At 46.6% G+C, this 20,915-nt stretch overlaps 1 protein-coding gene across 4 annotated transcripts in view; it reads left to right on the top strand.

The window, feature by feature from the left end:
* The first annotated feature begins 267 nt into the window (after positions 1-267).
* TYRO3 (TYRO3 protein tyrosine kinase) overlaps positions 268-20,915 on the top strand; it is a 43,222-nt gene continuing 22,574 nt past the window's right edge. Inside the window, exons 1-6 of one of the 4 annotated variants that reach the window (XM_027641856.1) lie at positions 268-479; positions 4,891-5,074; positions 7,147-7,247; positions 11,303-11,473; positions 14,175-14,261; positions 18,242-18,357. In XM_027641856.1, the coding sequence (XP_027497657.1) occupies positions 332-479; positions 4,891-5,074; positions 7,147-7,247; positions 11,303-11,473; positions 14,175-14,261; positions 18,242-18,357 (807 nt within the window). In that variant the 5' untranslated portion in view covers positions 268-331. Of the gene's footprint in view, positions 480-1,110; positions 1,536-4,890; positions 5,075-7,146; positions 7,248-9,568; positions 9,674-11,302; positions 11,474-14,174; positions 14,262-18,241; positions 18,358-20,915 lie in introns of those variants that run through there. The other 3 variants (XM_027641857.1, XM_027641858.1, XM_027641859.1) reach the window with 3 other exon arrangements.

Here is a 20,915-nt window from a genome sequence, read left to right as displayed (position 1 = left end):
CCAGTCCCCTAGGAATTCCTATCAGAAATGTAAATGACTTGGGGGAGGGAGGAGTGAAGATTAGCGTTTGGAATGGAATTATGTGATCTTGTCCTGCCTCAGTTTCTCCATTCCCTTCTTGGGGATAAGGCAGTTTGCCTGCACTCCTCCGTTTAGCCAGTCTTCCATAGTATTGCAGGAGCTGCTAGGCAAGTGCTGCTCACCGATGCCTGCGGTAGAGCCGAAAGCTGCATCGTGTTGTAACGATATTGCTCCTTATGGCGCCTTTCAACCCAGATTTTCACCGTAACTCCTACGAAAAGGCAGCGCCGGATTTTTTTAAAAACTGTAGATGACTTTTTCCACGCCCTGTGGCAGCAGAGATCTCCCTCCTCAGCTCTCTCCCTACTTTTCCACTAGCGGAAAAGAGGGCAGGGCCGAGCCGATCCTGCTCGAAGGGCATGGGTGGATCTCTTCACCTTGGCGGTGCTCCACCACAGGTCAGGGGTGGTCCACAGGGGTGGCCGGTATCCCCAGAGCCGGGGTCCGAACGATGATGGGAGCGTGGCCGGGGGAAGGAGCCGGAGAGGGCCGGCCGGGGGAGGTGGGACTGGAGGTGCTGTGTGCATGAGGCGGGGTGCCGCTCATCCCGGCAGAGCCTTGGTTTGGGGGGACCGAGCCCCGGTGGTGGCCTCAAGTCCTTCTCCCCTGGGGGGCTGGAGGATGCGCGGGGAGTCCTGAGGGGCCAGGGTGGCCTCCTGATTCCGCATATAGGTAGGGGGATACTGGTGGCCCGGTAGCTCCTGCGGATGTAGGTCACTCCCTCCCGGCGCTCTGGAAACCAGGCCGCCCTGTGGAGCAGCCCTCGGGGGGCGCCGCCTCCAGACACCCCCTTGGCCCTCTGCCGCTCCCGCCCCGGCCCGTCCCACCCGGCCGGGGGCTCCGAGCCCCGGAGCCGTCCCGGGGCGGCGGGGCGAGGGCAGCAGGCGCCCTGATTCGCCGCTTGGGGGGCGGTGGGCGCCCGATCATGCATATTCATGAGCGTGATGTCAGAGGGAGAGCACAGCGCGCGGTGACCGCTCGAGAGCGCCATTTCCTGGAGGAGGCGGCGACGGCTGAGTAGGGACGGACAGACGGACGGACGGAGGGACGGACGGACGCGTCGAGTGGCGCCGCGGTGGCTGCGCGCCGGCAGGGGGAGATCGCCCGGCGGTGGCGACCGGACCGGAGCGGACCTGACCCGACCCCACCGACCCGCGCCGTCGCCCCGCGGCGGCTTCTACCGCGGCTCGTTTCGGCCGGAGCCGCAGCCAGAAGTTTGAGCGTCCCCGTAGCCCCCCGGGCGAACCCGGTGTCGGGCGGCGACGCGGGGCTTCCCCAGCCGCTGTCGCCATCGCCGCCGCCTGCAAGGGTGGTGGGAGCCCCCCGCGGCGCCGGGAGCAGGGGGGAGGATGGTGGTGCGGGAGCGATGGAGCTGAAGCGGAGCATGGCGATCCCGCGGCTCCTCGTGCTGGGACTCTGGGCTGCGGCGCTCCGGGACATCGCTGCCGTGGCAGGTGAGCGGGGCTGACAGCCCGCCGGCGGGGCAGTGCCGGCGGGGCAGTGCCCCCCGAGGTCTCTGGGCGCTGCGGGAGGGGCTGCGGGGCACGGCTCCTGCTGCTGACAGGGTCCCCTCGCAGGCAGCCCCCGCCTCGATGCCTCTACAGGTGTCGGCGGGGGCTGAGGGCGAGCGCGGGTTCGGCCGCCAACAGCGGCCAGATGCCTCCGGGCCGGTCGCCGCGGTGCGGGGTCCACTCGGTGCGGCGGCCGCGGGGCCTCGGGCAGCCACAGGTGGGGTCGGGGCCGGCCCGGTTTGCCCCTCTCGACTGGGTGCCGAGGCTCCGCCGTGTTCGTGGGGCCAGCGGCGGAGCCAGCGACGTGGCGGTCGGGAGCCGGCGGTGCCGGCGGGGAGCCCGGGCTGTGCGAGCCTCGCCCGCCTGCGAGTAGAGCGGCGAGCTGGAGCCCGAGTAATCCTCCCCGATGTGTGCGGAGGCACTGCTCTGGTATGTGCCTGGCGCGGGTCGTCGCCGAGGAAAGCCGGGCGCTAGCGCATTCCTGAGTGGCTTTTGTTGGTTTTCCCCTCCTGAACTCATGTTCCGAAGTTTCACCTCCGTGTCGGCAGGGAAAGGCAGCGCGTTGGAGCGTCTCGGCGTCCCGACTTCGCCGGAGTTTAGCTCCGCGCTGCATGTGGAGCGATGTGCGTGCAGTGACACGGAGCTGGGGGGGCTGTGTCACAGGTTGGATCGCTAGATCAGTGTCCTAAGGAATCTGAGAAGCGAAGAGGCTTTACTTTGGCGCGCATGAGCAGATTTCTTTCTCTCCAGTCTCAATATAACTTCACATAAAACACGCTTTGTTCCTATGAATGAAAATATTCAGAGGTAGCAAGTTTAAAAAACAAACAAACATATATGTCATATATTTTGACAACTAGTTTGTTCTCTTGCTGTCAGTGCTTACAACTGCCTGGTAAGAAATTTAGTACAGTTTGTTTCCTGTCTATACATTTCAAGACCTGCAGCTCTTACAAGTAGGCTTGGCGGAACCTATTTGGATGAGATTATTTCCTGCAAGGTCAAGAATGTTGTCAGGTGAGAAATCGTGAGTGGGAAAATAGAAGGAGGAATAGGTGGAAATTAAAATCCCTATTTGCCTCTTATGTGATTCTCCCTGATACCTACTGAAAGAGATGCTGCAGCCAAAACTGCATTTTTGTCATGTGAATTTATTAAAAATCCCCAGTATGTAATTCTTCATTTCAGTTGATGGAGGGATTATACCTGTTCCATGTGTACAACTGAGACTGAACACTTGTACTGTCTGTTAATTTCCTACATCATTAATTTCTATACAAAATGAAAACCATAAAGGGTCTCTAACAACATTTCTTTGTTTAATTTGTGACTAACTCTTTCAGCATGGCAGTCCGAAGGAAGCTTAGTAGTTTGGTTTTCCATGAAGACACATGTAATGACAGTGTCTGTCAAGTTGTGTGTGTGTTCAGCAACCTGGCTACATTAATTTTCTGTAACACAGAGAGAGCTGCTATGAAGCTTTCATGTTATATTCCACTATCATGAGGGGTGAAAGGGAGGATGCTTTCTGGCATGCACTGGGACATGTTGTTTGTGTTAACGTTTGAGTTAAGTAATGTGAGGTTAGATCATCCTCACCCAAGGTGATTAAATCCTTAAGCCTTAGCCCAGCAAACGAGCTGTAGCAACTAAACTAAAATGATCAGCTTGTCTGGTTTCCAATGCTGTGAATTTTTGTCAATTAATAACAGCAGATAGAAAGGCAAAAGACTGAATGTGGGAAAACAGCTGTTAGCAGGCTGGGGGATCTCATTAAGAAAAGGAATAAAGACCTTCTGCCTGCGTTCTGCATTTGCTCCCAGACTGCTGGTACTCATCTGGGTGCCGGCTGCTGGTGGCAGAGCGCTGGCTGGTCCCAAAGTGTTGGTTCCCCTTCTCCCCGCTGTTACAAGCACGCTGTGAGTTCTGCTGCTGCTGTGCTGCCCTGTGAGGTGGTGCCCTCATGGCTGTGAGAAGGTGGCGTTTTGGCAAGAAGGAAAGGGGCACATCAGAAATCTGTGTTGGATTACTGATAAGACTGTAACAGAGTTTGAGAGCAACAGGGCTGCTCTGGATTTCACTACTGTTGTTTTTCTTTCTGTCTCTGGGGGCTAGTAAGGCATCCTGTGAGAAGCTGACCAGCTAGTGAACTGGGAGAAGTTGTATGGGATATACATGGCTGGGCAAGAGTGATGGAGTCATTTTTTTATGAAGGATGTGGAGTCCACTGCCAGGGCATAATATTGAGTTAGGCTAGACCTGTTCTGGTCTGTCAGTCCTGTACCACTGCATAGGAAATAGCCACTCTCCCTAACAAAACTAACTTTACATTTATTCTCTACCTTCCTGCTTTCCCACAGTCTCCTTTGATCTTCCGGTTCCTCCTTTATATGCCTTTCTTTCTTAAATGCACTTAGATAGTTGGCTTCCGTGTCTTCTCATGGTAACAAATTCCATATATTCGCTTCTGCTTGAGGGAAACACTCCCCATCCACCCACGCATGTAACAGTGCTCCAGGCCAAATTCTGATCACTTCTGTGTCAATATAAACCTGAGCAGCTCCACCAACTCTGGCCCTGCTGCTTTGGGGTCGCAATGGTATAGCTCTGGGTGCAATGTGGTCCTTTGGCTGGACTGGAGGGTCCTCCAGGGAGGCTCATTTGAGCACACACCCACATCACGCAACACAAATATCTATTCTCTAAACAATTCTGCTTCTCAGCAAGGTATGCTGTGGAATAGGCTTTGCTTTCACGGGTTTTGCAAATTGCAGAGAAGCTCTCTGTAATGCAGGGGAACAGCGTACACTGAATAACAAGACATAATTGATTCTTTCTCATATCCAAGTTCTTTGCAAATGCATACAATGGAGCAAGCACGATGATTTCTTAGCAGCACAAGAGCACCGTAGCTTAAATTCAAGCCTGGGGAAAAGGGGGAGGTGTGGTAGCCTATTGAATGAATGCAGTTAGCACTGCTGGATCACTGACACGGTGAACCTCCCAGCATTTGCCTGTCTCTGCTTGGGCACTGCTCTGCAGATCATCACCCTGCTGTTACATGAGTTGGAAAAATCCCTGTGTATACACTGAACTACCACTTTTCTCCAGGAATTTTGCTTTCAGAGCTTGCATTTGACTATTGCTTAGCAGACATAGTAGAGCAGTACTGAAACTAACACACTGTCTCAGTGTGTGCTGGTAGGGTATGTAATTCCAGACCACCAACCTAGAGTAATTTGCTGTACTCCAACCCCCCTTCTTCTGGGGGTGGGGCGGAGTAGTATTTTTTTTTTAGGTATGAAATTTACAGGACCTCCAATCAAATTAAAGGTGTCCCAGGGTCAACCCGTGAAACTAAATTGCAGCCTCGAGGGAATGGAAGATCCCGAGATGTTGTGGATCAAGGACGGAGCAGTGGTGCAAAGCGTAGACCAGGTGTACATTCCAGTAGATGAAGAACACTGGATCGGCTTCCTCAGGTACAACAGATGCAGAGAAGGAAGAATAACGTGGAAACTATTGCACAGTTTTCTGCTATCAGCTATATCTATGCAACAGCAGTGCCCTCAGTGGGGCAGGGTCCTTAGGTCTGCAATTCAGTATGTGACAAGGGCATAACTGAGAGCAGAATTGAAGCCACTGAGCACTGAGATTTTATGCACTAGAGCCATATTGGTTTCCCGATTCCTGTGGGGACAGGTGCTTTGCTAATGCTTGTGATGCTTGAGACATGACTTCAAGGTGAAAAGGATGTTCCTGCCTTGTTTGTTCATCTTGTTCTGCCATACAGGAGTATAAATAGGTTTTCTCCCTCATACTCATTGCGTTGTCTTACTCTCTCTTTTGAGCTGTCAGTCTGCCTAAAGGGTGAGGATTGTTAATTGAAATGAGATTCCCGGACTACATCCCCTTCCTTTCTTTGGGTAGGTGTGTTTGTCACCTGAACCATTCCTGATTCATTTTGCAATGAATCCTAATTTGTTCCTAGTACGTTTACACCACATGGTATTGGTCCTGCCCCATTCAGAGGAACAGAAACTCTTCTTCAAGGCAGCTCTCTGTACCTTTATTTCAGCAGAAGAGGCATGTCAGGTAGTTCTGGAAGTACTGAGTTAAACAAGACCCAAGGTTCTACTCTGTCTTTTTTTGTGCATTAAGAGAGCTTGTAGAAACAAACATGCCATCACCACGAGAGCTCAAAACTCTTGACTGACTGAGAATCACTCTTCCCTGAGCTCTGGCTTCATCTCCTATAGGTTTCTTGGATTGACATTTCACAGTCTCCAATTCCACCAACCAAAAGCTCTCTGTTAAATCTCACCTGTAAGAAACATTTTGATAGGAAAAACATCTGCGCACAGTAAAACTATTGCATAATCATATGTTGTGGAAACAGTTTGTCTTGAAACTATACTGTTTACTTCCCCCCAGTTCCACTAGTTAACTCTGCCCCTCAATCTCTTGGTCTGTTCTCCTTTCTTGCCTCTTGTTTCCTTCCACTTATCTCTGCAGCACCAGAGATAAGTTAGGATGCTAAAGCTGGACGTGTTTATGTCTTTTTCTCCTTTTTCCTTTCTTCTCCTAAAACGACCATTTCTGCCACCCACTGTGTGGTGCAATCACTGTGTTTCAGAACATGTGGTTGGATGGGCAGGACAGCTGATGCTATTTGAAGTTCCAGCTCTGAAAATCAGGCTGTAGTGGGTCCATTTTGTGCATTTTGGCAAACACTTTCCCTTTTCTGTCTTCCTTCCTGAGATGTTCTTCCCCTTCTCCAAGGAGGACTGCCAGTGTTAGAAAGGCGGGCATCAGATCTGTGGAGGAGCCCTGCATGGCAGTAGACCCGTGGCTGCACATCCTATGGGGGGCAGTCAACACTGGTGCATTGACAGGCACTCAGAATCATACTGATGCCTTTTGTAGCTGAGGCCTTGTTGTTTTGGGACCAAATTCTGCCTTTGCTCACCATGCAATGGAGCAGGCCAGCATAGCCTCTTGAAATCACAAACTCAGAGGCCCAAGGAGCTTTGCAGCTCTTGGGATGAGAGCAACACTGAGTGCAGTTGAGGTGAGGGGGGCCCTTTTTTGACCCACCTCTTCCTTTATAAGGCTGTTGCCAGTCCTGTCACCTAACTGAGGCAAAACCAGTCAGGCTCGTTGGAGGCTTGCAATTTGGAGTTTCCTGCTATCTCAGATGCTGTAGGCCAAGCTGTCGCTCTTGAAGGCTAGCTAGAGTCATGATTAAGGATTGAGATGACCAACCCTTCCTATCCTGAGAGGACACAGATGACTGGTTTTTTGCGAGGTTGTTTTGGAGGAAGGCTGGCTGCTCTGCTGGAGACTCTCTCCACCCACTTTAGAGAGAAGCCTCCCATCTCCGCTGTTTTGCCACATGCTTTGTGCTGGCTGGCTGTTGATCTCCTCCCCAGAGCTGGCTGTGTCTCAGTGGGCGTTTTCCGTGTATCTGGTTTGCCAAACAGTGAAGGGTCCTTTGGGGCAAAAACATGCTTTATCCACATAAAATATCGATATGGCTTTTGACTTTTTTCAGCTTGAAATCCGTCGAGAGGACAGATTCTGGGAAGTACTGGTGCCAGGTTGAGAACGGGGGGAAGAAGGAAGAATCACAGCAAGTGTGGCTCATAGTGGAAGGTAAGGAGTAGTAGTAGTGCTGGTTTCCTTTCAGGGCTGACCCACCAATATGCTCTAGGTTGCAGTGGTGAGAGCAGATTGCTCCAGTGACAGGCTTCTTGGCTCTGAACCGCTGCTAACTGCAGTGAAATTGCTACAGAGCAGTAGTAAGAAATAGGAAAATTGCATCAAGGAGCAGAGCTGTCAGTTCATTGCCTTCTGGTTTTATTTTGGCATGTTAGGAAACAAGATCCTTTCATGCGCACACATTTCTTTCCAGCTCTGAAATCCATTGTTGCGTTCATCTCTAAATACTTTGTAGAATTGAAAGAGATCCTTGGGGCTCATCTGGCCCAACCCACTTCCCAAAGCAGGATCACAGCCCGGTTCTGTGTATCAGCCAAACAGGTCTTGGAGGGCAAGGTACAGTTTTAGTCTGGTGCTGAGTTCTGGGAGAAGTACTGTACAGCAGCACTTCATGGCTGTGACTGTTCCATGTGGCACTGTCTGTCCAGGGTTTTTTGATAAGAACAACTTCTATATGGTTGTCCAAAAATCCAAGGCAGTGTGGATTGGTGGCTTCTTACTGCCTCTAGTTTCATTTCCCTTGAGCCATGATTCTGTTAGATCCCAGAAGCTAGTAGTCATAGGATGGCTTAATATTTGGTGAAGAAGTTGATAGGAACAGTACATTGGCAGAAAGAAGTGGCTTTTTGGATGTATTTGGTAGCATTTTGAGCCAGAGCTGAATTGACAGTCTTAAAGAGGGGGGGAACAGGGAGGGTGTTGTGGGAGATGGTGTGGTCTGGGTGTTTTACAGCAAAGATTTCACTGACTCAGAGCCATGGAAACATTCATAGCAGCTCTCACAGGAAAAGGAACACTTAAATTCTACCTTCCATAAATACCAGGCTTTTGTCCACCTAAATTTTCAGGTGCAGTTTCAACCGGAGAACATTGTTTACAGCTTAAAATGCTCTCTTTTGCAGAGTTTCTATTTCTGTTCCAATTACCAGGGCCTGCTCCAGAGGTGGCTGCATCTGCATGGTGGGTGCATTAGGAGTGATTGGGTAGCTCAGTGTGCTAAGCTATCTGATACAAACAAGGCACCCTTCTGGACAGCAGAGGCAAAAAGTATCAGAGTCACAAAAACCAGCTGCAGCTCGGTAGGGGGGGAGTGTATTGAGAATAAAGGCCAAAGCTGAAAGTGGAAGCAAAAAAAATGGAGCCAGTCACCTTTATGAGAAAAGCAGTATGGTAGCAGGTAGTTAAACTTGAACTGAGCATGTAATCATGTGCAAAGGGAGTTGGGGAATAAAATTAAAGATTAACAAGTAGTGATAAAGAGTGGGATTTTAAAAATGTGTCAGCTCTTAGCATAAAAAAGCACTTGGCAATGCAAATACCTATCAGTCCCACCTTCACTGTTATCTCTATGTATTTCTTCCCTGGGTGTACCAGTTTTGCCTAAATATGATTACTCTATTGATAACAACTGTTGTCCTCTTTGACTGAGAGAGGATTTTACTTGGGTGATTTTCAGCCTCCCTTCAGTGTGCCACACAAACAAGTGTGGACTACTGTTGATCTGACCTAGAGTGAGCTTGACTGGATTTCTGTGCTGTGTAATATCTGCTTTGAGATCTACTTAGGTAGTCTATATCTGTCAGAATTTGTAGCAATGGCATTTGAACTGTCTTTGTAATAGAAATGTTTGATCTTATGAAACACTCATTACAATTTACAGAAACAAAATTATTTTACAAGTGTTTTCTGGTTTAGAAACTAGACTCTGGCCTTGCTGAGAACATGATAGTGTTTGTTGCCCAGAGAGGTGATCTCAGAGGCACACTGTGGAGTGTTAAAAATACAGATTATGTTTGTTACAGAACTTTCCCTCTGAAATTACACCTCTGACCATGTCTGACCACGTGGCTGTTCCTGGGGCTGCTAACCCCCATTGGCTACAACCAGAGCCCAAGCCACACATGTATGGACACATTCCCCTGAATTGACACTGTCTAAAAACTGAGCTGTACAAAAAAATCAACCTCATAGGTTGGATGCTGGCTTGGAACAGGGAATAGGCAGGATTATTTCCTTGCTTTGACGCTGATTTCCTGGCTCCTGGCTGGTCAGTGCCTCCGTGGTGCATCTGTGAAAGGGGCATGCTGGCACTCACCTCTTGTACCAGGAACTGGGAGGCCAAAGGTGTTGCAGACAGCAAGCTGGCCAGGTAACATATGTACAGTGCGAGTTCCTCAGCTGGATGAGTCAGCTGCACTCCCTAAGCTATGAGAGTTTTTAATTGTGGTCTTGTCTGATCTGTTTAGCTGCTCCCAAAGTGAGAAAACCTGCCGAGCTGGGCAGGATCCACCTGAAAGGTTACCTTGGGTGTCATGGCAAATGGACAGGAGGCAGGGATCCTGCTCACAGGTAGAGAAAAGGTGATTATTTTCCCTTCTAATCTTCCTTGGAGAAGGAGGACAAATCAGGCAGAGGTATTGCAGCTGGTATCTGTAAAGCTCATTCATTTTTATTGTTTATATATGAATGCAATAAAAAAAATGAAATAAAATACGTAAACAAAACCAAACAGTAAACCATGTTGATGGATATACCTGTCCTGAACATTGGCTTATGCACAGATAGGCACCATTATTGCTCAAATGACCTATTTTTAGATCTGTTTTAGTTTGTTCATTTACTTGCCACTCTAAATGGAGTCAAGGAAGGTGCAAAAGAACTGCCACCTGAAGGACACAAACAGCGACTGGACAGTCAGTGAAAGACTGAGAGTATCACTTTTGGCTGTAGCTTAGGGGAATTGTCAAGCGTTAGGCTTCTGTCCCTGTTTAGGCACCTCCATTAATTGCCAGCTGGTGGAGGTGCACAGCACCTGCCACATCAGTGGAAATCCCTGAGCCTGCCATCTTTGGCCAGGGAGAGACAGTGTAATTTCAGCATGCGAATGCTCAGTGTTTTTGGTTCCTCTGTTTCTGCGAGGCAACAAATCAGCAGTTTTCAGAACACATTTTTTCCAGCTGAGAATACCTGATTTAGGGGTAGATGCGGTCAGTAGTAGCTGTGCTTGATACCCAGAGATTTTAATATAAAAGGGAACTGAATGCTTCTCTGGGCTCTTCCGCCAACCATCAGAAGTACGTGCTGGCTGTCCTGCATGGTCAGTACTGGTGCTGATGGCTGGTGAAGTTCGTGTTACTGGTTTGGAGCACTGAAACCACAAGAGTTTTGGCATTGCCCATAAGAGGAACCACATCTCTTGATGTGTTGAATTACACTCGACTATTGCCCCTTAGAGATGACCTGAGGTAGTCAGCATTGCAGTTGCATTTTGCTCCCTGTGGGCCTGTTGTACCAAGCAAGAGTCTTTCCATGGTGGGGAACAGATAGTTACCAAGAGAGCTGTGTCCATGTTTCAGAGCCTTCAGCTCTGAAACAAATTACCCCTGACTTCAAGACAGCCTGTTCGTAGTGGTGTTAGAGCATGCTAGAAGGCATCTCCAGTCAATTAAGCTTCAGAGAAAGCATTGCAAATGATCCCAGTTTCTCACCAGAGGGGTTTTTTCCTCATTCATGGGTTTGTTAAAGCCACTAGTTCAACACGTTCTCAAGCTTCAGGTTTTAATGCATGGCAAGAAGTATCTGCAGCTGGATTAGCTGTCTTCTAAAGTGGTGTCTGCCACTGTTAAAGTTATTGACTGTTGCCTCTTTAAACTCCAATCTCTTCAGCTGAAAAATTGAGCAAATACTACCACTAAGAGCTGCTTCATAGGGGAGTCTTGAAGGACACTCAGTGAAAGTGGTTTTTCAAAGGCATTTTGGGAAGCAAGCACTCTTTCTCTCAGACTTCTAGTGGTAGTATTTAAACATTCATGCCCTAAGGTGATCCAGCGTATGTGACCCTTGGTTTTTATAAAGGGCTTAGAGGGCATCGAATTAGGTGTAGTGGCTGGGCAGATGGATGTCCAATGTTCGGCACTGGTATTAGTGGAAATAAACAATAGACAGAAAGAGTGTCTCCAGTTGTTGTCACTTGTCTGTTGCTCTTCTAGGTGTGCCCTACTTTACTGTGGAACCTGAGGATGTGTCCGTGTCCCCTAATGCCCCGTTTCATATGGCCTGTGCTGCTGTTGGTCCCCCTGAACCAGTGACAATTGTCTGGTGGATGGGAGACTCTAGAGTGGGGCTTCCAGACATCTCCCCCTCCATCTTAAATGTGTCAGGTAAGGCTGCTGCTAATGCAGGGGATCAACTTTAAGCATCAGAAGAGGAGGGCTCTCTTCTGATCATGCCTAGTGACACTGGGTAGCCACATAGTGTGAGAGTGGTGTTTGACTCTACATTAAGGGTTGAGGGGTCATGATCTCATACAAAGCCAGACTGATCATCTCTCGGGGTGACGGTTGCTCAGTGTACTTTCTGCTGGTTTGAGGCACACAAGCTCTTAACAGAGTTTGGGTGTGGCTGGCACTCTGTTAAAGGTGCTACTGAACAAATGATGCACTGGGTGCCTCTTTAGTTCCACCTCGTGGAGGGTGTCCGTGGTTATATTCAGTGACTCTCTTGGTGCCATTTGGCTTGTGACCCTCCAAGCATTCACATGTAACAGATGACATCTCCTCCTGTGCACAGCCATGCCATGCACTGCTTTCCCCTCTCTTCCTTACCTCTGTCTCTGTTCGAATGCCCTCGTCATTAAAACGTGACTGCCTCTTGTAATTGTTTGACACTTGTTGTAAAGGTTGTAAAGGTTCTGAAGTGGGCTGGTTGATATCCTTTAAGACCAAGGTTTGCCCCAGAGCAGGCACGGTGGTACAGCAGCAGCATCAGCTGAAGAACTTGCGAGCCAGTAGGTGTTTGGGCCTCTCTTCAGACCACTTTCAGGGAAGGGCAATATATATCTACCAGGAACTGTCTGCAACTATTCTTTTAGGTACAAGAGAAGGTTCTTGCCTTCTCTTAAAGGTAACTTTATTCTAGTTAGTTGTCTAACACCTTTGTACTATGTCTTCTTTTTGGTGCTGTTTTATTCTCAGCATCCCCGAGCCAAAGTGGAACTAGCTATTTAGAAAAGTTTTTGCAGCTAAGAGTCATCTCTGGTGCCTCTTCATCAGTGTTAATGCAGTTACACCCCAGGTTGAATTTCTTTTTGTACATCATGGACCATCCTTTGAGCTATCCAATCCTATTCAGACTTCCCTTAGAACCTAATTTATATGCAAATCAAAACCTGATTCATGATTTGCAATGGTTTTAAATCATCGTCTCTCTCTCTTACATAACCACTAATGCTCTTCCAAGTTGGAAATGAAAACTGCTCCCTCATGATATAATCTTCCTGTTGAAATGGAAACTGAAAAGACAGATAGTTGAGAGGGAAAGACAATAAAAAAATAAGTCACCCTTCCTCCACTAAACACATCCCATGGTACCTCACAAAATTTTTGGCATTGTGGGGCAGTGGCATGGAGACCTGAAGAAGGATATCTATTCCTAGTGATTCTTCAGATGAATTGCTGTTGTATATATTCATCAGCAGCACCTTTCTTTGCTTTTGGTGTTCTTTGGGATGTCCCTTGGGCAGGTCTTGTCTTTGCCACCAAAAAAATATAGCAGGATACGATCTGCATGGTCAGATTACCAAAGTATATTGAAAAGACAGTTGGTAAGAAAACAGGCAGTGCTAGCTGAATAAAGTATAAAATTCTGAAGAAAATAATAATAAAGTACTGGATAGAAAGCAAACATTTAGAAGGTTTAACAGTATTGTATTTGGAAAGCAGTGCTGGCATGGTGTTAGAGAACAAGCAGTTCTTGGTTTGTGGTGTGTTTTGTATTTTCTTTGGGGCAGGGCTGTGTTTGCTTCTTTCTTGGGACATGCCTGCCACATCAGGTGATGCTCTGCTCTGTTGCCTGGGCTTTAGCCTGCTGACTGCGTTTTCTTCTCGTCCACGAGGACTAGTGGAGGAGGCTAAAATACTCTGTTCTTTAATTTTACAACATTCCCTCCTCTCTTCCTTTACACCTTCTTTGCAATGCCATTAGTCCCAGGCTTGGGAGATGAGTCAAAGGGCAAAGACATGGTGCAAGCTGCTCTGTGCAGCTCCTAGTAGTTTTCCTTCCTAAAATGTATGCCCACAGTGTGCCAATCCTTGACTTTTCTCAGATACAGCTCCGCAAGGAGCCAAGTCAAGTGAAAATAGATGCTGGACACGGTTCTCCAGGCAGCTTTGCAAATCTGTCTCAATTCTCATTAATTTGCAATACGCATGCTTTTTGGAGCAGCCAGACATCAGTATGATGCCATGTTCAGGCCCTGTGGGATGCATGGATGCTCACAGAAGACAGGGAGCCTAATTCTTACTTGTATCACCCCTGGAAAGTGCTTCAGTGCTAATGTAGTAGCATTTAACTTACATTTTCTTTGTGTGTCTTCAAAAGTCTAATGCAAGGTGAGAGACAGGTGGGCATTAACTTGAAATAGGCAGCATCTGGTTGGAGATCTGCCTGGGTTTATAACTCAGTTAGAAGATTGTTGTTGCTCAGGTGCAGGCTGAGGTCCAAAGCATTGGGCATTGTATAAGCTCATGGTTCAACACAATCTTTACTCCAAAGAATTTGAGAAGTGGACATCTACTTATCGAGCACTGTGAGCTGTGTCCCTGACAGATTCTTCCTTCTTTTTCAGTGCTTTCTGAAGCTCTTGTGAAAGCTTTTCTACGTTACCACACTCTCTCTGTTAAAAATGTGTTTAGCACGTTAATTATGTGGAAATCCACATGCCTTTGATTGGCATCCAGCTCAGTCCTGCAACTGCCTGTACAGATTGAGTTGGATGTCACAAATAATTGAAATTCTCCTGAAGGTTGAAGCTGGATTATATAGCTGTTTGTGTTTCCTTTCCTTTTCTTGGCTGATCTCCAGGTATTAATCAAAGCACAGTTTTCTCCTGTGAAGCTCACAATGTAAAGGGATTGTCTTCATCTCGGACGGCCACTGTTCAAATTAAAGGTGAGAGTGCAAGAAACTGGGTAAGGGACTCGGGTTTGCTCTCTGGGGAGGGAAAGTAGGGCTCCTTAATGCAAGGGGTTGCCTCAAAGCTGCTGGCAGCCAGCACCAATTTTAGCTCCTGGCAGTCAAAACAATGCTTTGTGCTCTAACGGCAGTTCCCACTTCCTATGCAGGGCCATATCCCAGGCTGTTGAAAATAAACCACATCTGATTGAGGAGTGGAAATGTGATGTCAAATAACAGTTTCTCCTTGAAAAGGAGAGAGCAGGGACAGTCAAATTGTTTGTGTGAGATGAAGCTGATGTAAATCTGTAGCTGGGGAAATCTTTCCTTCTTGGAGATAGATGGGTCTTGTTAGAGCTAAAGAGGCCGTTAATTCTGCTTGCTTCTATTATTATCACATTTGATGCTGAAAAAAGTCAAGGAAGGCGATCACCAGTGGCCAGTAAGGTCTGCTCATCCACACTGGTTTTATGGATTTTATTTTTTTTAATTCTTTGCTCTTTAAAAACAAAACAAATAATTCCTAGCCTGTGCATGACCAGTTGCCATTGGAAGTGCCCAGGTTGCTGTGACATTTCCTCTGTTCCTCCAGGTGACTGAAATGGGGATAATCAGAGCAATTAGTTCTTCCCCTCCTCTTCATGTTGAGATGCTTCTGCATTTAAATTTTTAGTCGTGCTTTAATGCACATTTAATTACACGATCATCAGTTTCAGGAGAGGCATGGCACAAAAATCATTTGTTCCATATTACTCCATCACGAGTAAGAGCAAGCATTTATGTCTGTATCAGTATCACAACTCGTAGTTGTAGTAGCTAATATTCATTAAAGGACAGCTTAAAATCCAGCTGTAATCTACCACTCTTACAGTGTGTTTTTCTTCAGGACATTGTGGTTACTGCTATGCCAAGAATGCAGTGTGCTGAACTAGTAAGATTTATAACTTAATTTAAAACCATTTGGAGTTGTTGCCTTAAAGGCTTGTCTACACAGGGGAGTTAGTTATTGTGGAGTATATCTTCTGTGGATATATTTTTATCCTGGGATAGAATTTAGTTCACAAAGCTATTATGCTTTAAAAAATCTCATCAAGCCGTAATTTGAAAAAACATTTAGCATAAACAAGCTTTTTTATTTTCTGAATGTTAACATAGGTTATTATTATTTTTATTAACCAAGATGAGAGGGTAAAGACCTCAGAATTCCCAGAAATTATATGTAGCCAAAAAGTACTCTATAGGGGTCAATCATCAGCTAATGGATTCTGAGAGGGACACGTGTCCATCACACACTTTTGTCACACACACATGTTTTAGAGCTGAGAAAGAGCAATCTTAAGTGATTCAACAGATGTTGCACCAGTATGTGGCATTTCCTAGAGACAAAAATCAGGTTTTAAACAGCAAGTCCAGTGCTGTAGTCATAAAAGTTCTAACTGTAATGCGTTAAAGATATCTAAAAGCATAGTTCTAAACTTACCTACATGATGAGCGTTTTCTAAATAGAAAAAGGTTGAAGATTCTAGTACAGCCCCTGTTAAAATTAAAGCAAAGCTCTTAACAAGGGCATCAGCAGGAATAGGAGCAGGCCCAAATAATGTTTGTTTAGTCCTTGATCCTATGAACATGCAGAATTCAGTGAAATTACTCCTGGAAGTATTTGTCTGTGTACATGCATGTTCAGGGCCTTCCTCTCTTGCACAAGTCCATCTGCTAATGAGGACTCTTAAGTCTTTCTACAATTTATTAAACAATTAGTTTCTTCTGTTTCCATAGGCAAATATTTTTGCTAGGACATTTACAAACTGTTAACATTTCTTCCTATTTGTTGCTGTTGTTGCTCATTATCTATTCTCTGTAGGGCCCACAATGTGCTGGGTGTACTCCAAGCAGAAAATTACTGTTATTGTAGCCCACAGTCTCCAGTCATGAACAAAGCCCCATTGTTCCAGCCACTCTCCAAGCACAGAGGAAGTTAACTCTCATTGTGTTAACACTCAAGGTCCTATATTCAGACAGGCATTTCTCTCCTTTATATGTGGAGCTAACACTTTTAGAGTCGTATCCCGTGTTTCGGAGCACAACAGAAACAGGAGCCCACGGTTTTTTCCCAAGACACCATGGGGAAATGCATCTGACCTTTCTACAAATTGTGGAGTTAGGGGAAAGGTGCTAGCAAGCCAAACCTCCCAGCAGCTGTCTCCGTTACCTAGGGAGTGTGTTAGCAGCCAATTATTTATTCTCAGTGCTGGCATAGCCCAATCCTCCTTTGGGCCTAACATCCAGTGTTGAAATTATATGTTGCTAAACCCAAAAGTTACAGTGTGTCTACAAAAGATTTGAGTTATGTTTCAACAATATCCAAGTAAGCAGTGAAAGCAAGCTTTTTTCTCGCCTAAGAGTTTACAAACCTGAACACCAACATCAAAAGAGAATAAAACAAAGATGCAGTGAAGTCTAAGTTAACTCACAAAGAACTCACTGCTTGTTTTCTATTCCAGACCCTTGTTCTGCTGCCTCGCCTCCCCCCTCCACGCACCTGGTTCTTATCTATGTGGCAGCCCCCTGCCCTGTGTCCTGGTAACTAGTTAACCAGACAACAAAGGCTTTATAGGGTTAATCTGTGTCACCATCTATTCCCTACCCCATCCTCTCCTCTAGGCCCTCTGTAGAGATCTCGGAGGGGACTTCGGGCTGTGCATTTCTCCTGCAAGATGGCCCTGTGGAGATGCTGAAGGCAGCGGTATTGTGGTTCTCCTTGGTGCAGTGAAAGACAAAGATGCTCTCTGGCAGAGTAGAAGATGCAGCTGGGGGAATCCTGGTTTGCAATTACTTGTCCACTGCTGCTTTCCACTGGATATAGCTCAGGAGAGGTGGAAAATTCGATCTACAGACAGAGCCTTGTCCTGAGGACCTCTGGGTTTTTGAGGGAGGACTTCTGAGGGTACAGTTTGTTGAGGTACTACAGGAGAGGCATCACTCACGGCAGCAGTGTAGAATTTTTTAAAATTAGAAAAGGGTTAAGGGAGAGGTTAATATTCATGAAGCTGGTAATTTTTTCAGGAGTGAGGTGCCTGAATGATAACAGTGACTCGGGGTGAAAAAGAGATGGTGAAGGGTATATTGGAGAGAATAGGAAGTAACTATGTGGAATTACATGTGAGGGAAAGAGAAGTTAAAGGGAAGCATCAAGGATCCTAAAAGGAAGCCAGGCATTCTGATGCTGTGCTACAGTGGTAGGAAGCACGAATATCTGATTAAATGTCCACTCTGGGAATCCTGATTTTGTTCCTGGCTGTGCCCTTAGTTTGTAGAGTGGTATCAGCCATGTGACAGGCACTCCCTTTGCTTTGAATTACCCCTCTGTAAAACAGTTTATTCATCCCAAGCCTGAGGCGCAGATTTTGGTTCAGGCTCCATCCCAGGGAGCTTCAGTAGGAGTTTGCAATGGACACCTGGAGGCAGCGCTTTCACAGCACAAAGAGGTCTACTGCAAATCAGCTTCAGGGGGTTCGGGTCACTACAGTTAACCACTCTTTGCCTGGTGCTAGCAGAGCTGGTGTTGGAGACTGGACTGAGAGACTGAGAACCAGGGGTGGGACTTTAAAGCCCTGATTTGGTTCACAGTGTAGGTCCGCAGGCAACTGTGTGTGCAGTGCTGAGTCATGCATTGTGATGAAGGGGGCAGGAGAGAGGGCTGAGTAGGGAAGGTGTAAATGTCACAGACTGGCATTACCATCAAAGAGATCAACTGCTGCCTGTATGCCATGCAGTGAAAGAATGGCTGCCAATAGCTTGTTCAATGTTAAAATAATAGTTTTATTCACAACTGTCAGGGACACTCTCTAAAGATATGATATTGTACCATTTCTCTTAGTGATTTCATTGCATAATTTCTAGCCTCAAGCCTCCTCCATTTCCCTGTGAATACCTGCTCAGTTCTGTGTATGCTGAATGGTCTCTTTGTTCTTTTATAGCCATGCCTCTCCCGCCTCTCAATGTAACTGTAAGCCAAGTCACCAGCAGCAATGCCAGTGTGGTCTGGATACCAGGATTTGATGGCCGTGCGCCCCTCCATTCTTGCACTCTTCAGGTACGGCTTCTCTGGGTTGTGCCCTTCCCTGCGTGAATAACAGGACTCTACTGAGCCAGGTCATTTCCTGGGCCGTCTTTTGCTCTCACAACTTATTTGTAGCAGTATTTGAATTCTTATTTCACAGTATTAAAACATAAAAACTCAACAGGGTGCAACTTGGGGCGTATATAGGTGCCAAAGAGCAGATAATGAACTTCACGCTCAAAAGTTAAGAATTAGAGACTGACCCCATCCTCCCTCACGACAGGTTATCACATCAGTTGCTTCCATAAATCCAGTAATCCGTACAGATTATTACACTGCAGCACACATGAAGCACCACAGCACTCTGTGGGAAGTGCCCATGAGTAGCTGTAGCTGCAGTGTGCTCATTCCTCCTGCTAGCACGGAGCAGCTGCCCTATGGTAACTTATTCACATGCAAGTGCCTGTGACTCCCATGACAGCTGAGCTCTGTGCTTTGCAATGCCAGAGGAAATGCAGGAATCTGGATGTACCAGTGAGTCCGAAGGATAAGGAGCTTGCCAAGTATAGAATGTGGTACAGGAAGGGTAGGAATGATCGAGGCAGGAGATAGATTGGGCTTTTTGGTACAAGGTCAGGCCTATTTGTGGTTTTCCATTGTCAGAGACCAATTCTGCCCAGAAAATCAAGGGTGACAATATCTGTTAGCTCTACTGGTGCAGAGTACTCCACATCTCTTGGACTGCTTCTTGAGGTCCAATAGTACATGTCCAAGTACAGGGAGAGTTAGTTTCTACCACTGCACACTTAAAGGTAGAATCAGACCAAAGAGGAGGTAGCCAAATGTCAAAAACAAATGATGATTCCTGAAGTGGGCTGTGCAAACACAGCTAGGCACAGTCCCCATGGATTTATCTGCCAGCTGGGAATATTAGACCCCTCTGCTTTCCCTGCCTGATTACAGCAGCATTTTGAGCTGGAGTGGAATTTCTGTGGGGTGTTACCAACTATGTAGAGGAGGATTATAAACTCAAGGTAATGCTGGAAGCAGTCTAGCTAATTTAATTTAATCTAACTTTTTATTTGGAGAGGAAACCAGAGATTTCATGCTTTGATGTTTATTTTCTTTCATAAGTAAAAGAAACCATCATCTTGATTTAACTCATTGGCAGAAAGAACTCCTGAATATAGCTGGCCGTGGTCTCTGGGTTTTGTTGCTGCTTCTGTTCTTGTTCGATGTCAAAAATGGTTTTCTTCCTCTGTTTTACAATGCCAGTTATCTCCGGTTGGAATAGCCTATTCTCTCTGGCTTGCTTGCTGCAATGCTAATCACCCTGGGGTTTAAGTTCCCCCTCTCACTTTTGGCAGAGGCAGGAGTGGGTGATGGGACATGTGGAAAAGCTCTGAAGCAGAGCTGCTCACTTTCTGTCCACTCAGCAGTCTCTCACCCCTTTTCTAAGCCTTTTCTGTTCGGTTTGGGGAGGATGAAGTTCCTGCATTTGAGTCTGGGAGCAGAGTAACTTGGCAATAACCCTCCACTGTCAGAAAACCATGCTTCCTCTGACTCCCACATTGAGAGATTTTGTGTGAGACATTGACCCACATCTCCATGTGAAAATGCACGTGTTCCTGGCTCGTCATGATTGTGCTTCTGCTTGGAGCCTCCCAGAAGAGGAAGAGGGATTGGAACTTTGCTGTGCTTTTCTGGCACTCGGGGTTGCAGCGGGTGCACCAGGAGCACCACTTTCAGACAGGCAGATTGCTCCTGGGATCAGGGCAGGGAATAGCAGTTTTTTGCTGTTAACGCAAGCCATGTTCCAGGGTGTGAAAAGGACAGATGCAAGAGCACCAGCTCTTGAAACTGTTGAACAGAAACACATCATCAAATAGACAGGGTTTTACACAGAAGTCAGCTTGTTTTTTTCCTGCTTTGGGTGACACTGATAATGACAACAATATGCTTCTCTATTCAGGAATTTTGAGATTCTTCCTTTGTATTAGGTAAATAAATCAGTGTGCCAGAACTGTACATGAGAGTGAGCAGAAGGGTGGTGAGAAAGGGAAAAATGCTGCTGCTTAAAGGATATAGAGTCCCTATGACTATTTCACTTTTGTCAATACACCCTGATTTTACTCCCAGGTTTGCTATTTCATATGCACTTGAGAAGAAAGTCTGAGCCTGGGAGCAGTGCAGTGATTTCTTCTGTATAAAAGTAGGAACATTGAACCTTTCTGTGCCATAAGAGCACACAGTGATATCAGATTTAAATTAACATTTGTGCTGCTTAAGAGCTCGGATTTGGGGGGAAAAAAAAGAAGGGTTGCAGGAGTGGCAAAAAGTTTCTTTCCAGTTTAATTTGCAACAGTTTAGTTGAACCAAGCCACTAGTGCCTACCATGTCTCTAATCCACTATAAAACTGAAAATATACAAAATTCTGAAAAAAAGAGTTCATCAAAAGGTGACAGTAGGCAACATGAAAGTTGATCTACCAGTTTTCATTACCTAAATTTAAACAATCCTCAGAAGCCAGCCACTAACACTCAAAGCAACAAGGATGTTTCATTTTCTTTAAAGGAATAATAATCAACTG

The sequence above is a fragment of the Corapipo altera genome, unplaced genomic scaffold (assembly GCF_003945725.1).
Source record: "Corapipo altera isolate COAL_440 unplaced genomic scaffold, ASM394572v1 23b, whole genome shotgun sequence".
Lineage (NCBI taxonomy): Eukaryota > Metazoa > Chordata > Aves > Passeriformes > Pipridae > Corapipo > Corapipo altera.
Note: the sequence above shows the minus strand (reverse complement) of the source record. Positions and strands in the feature narration are given on the sequence as shown.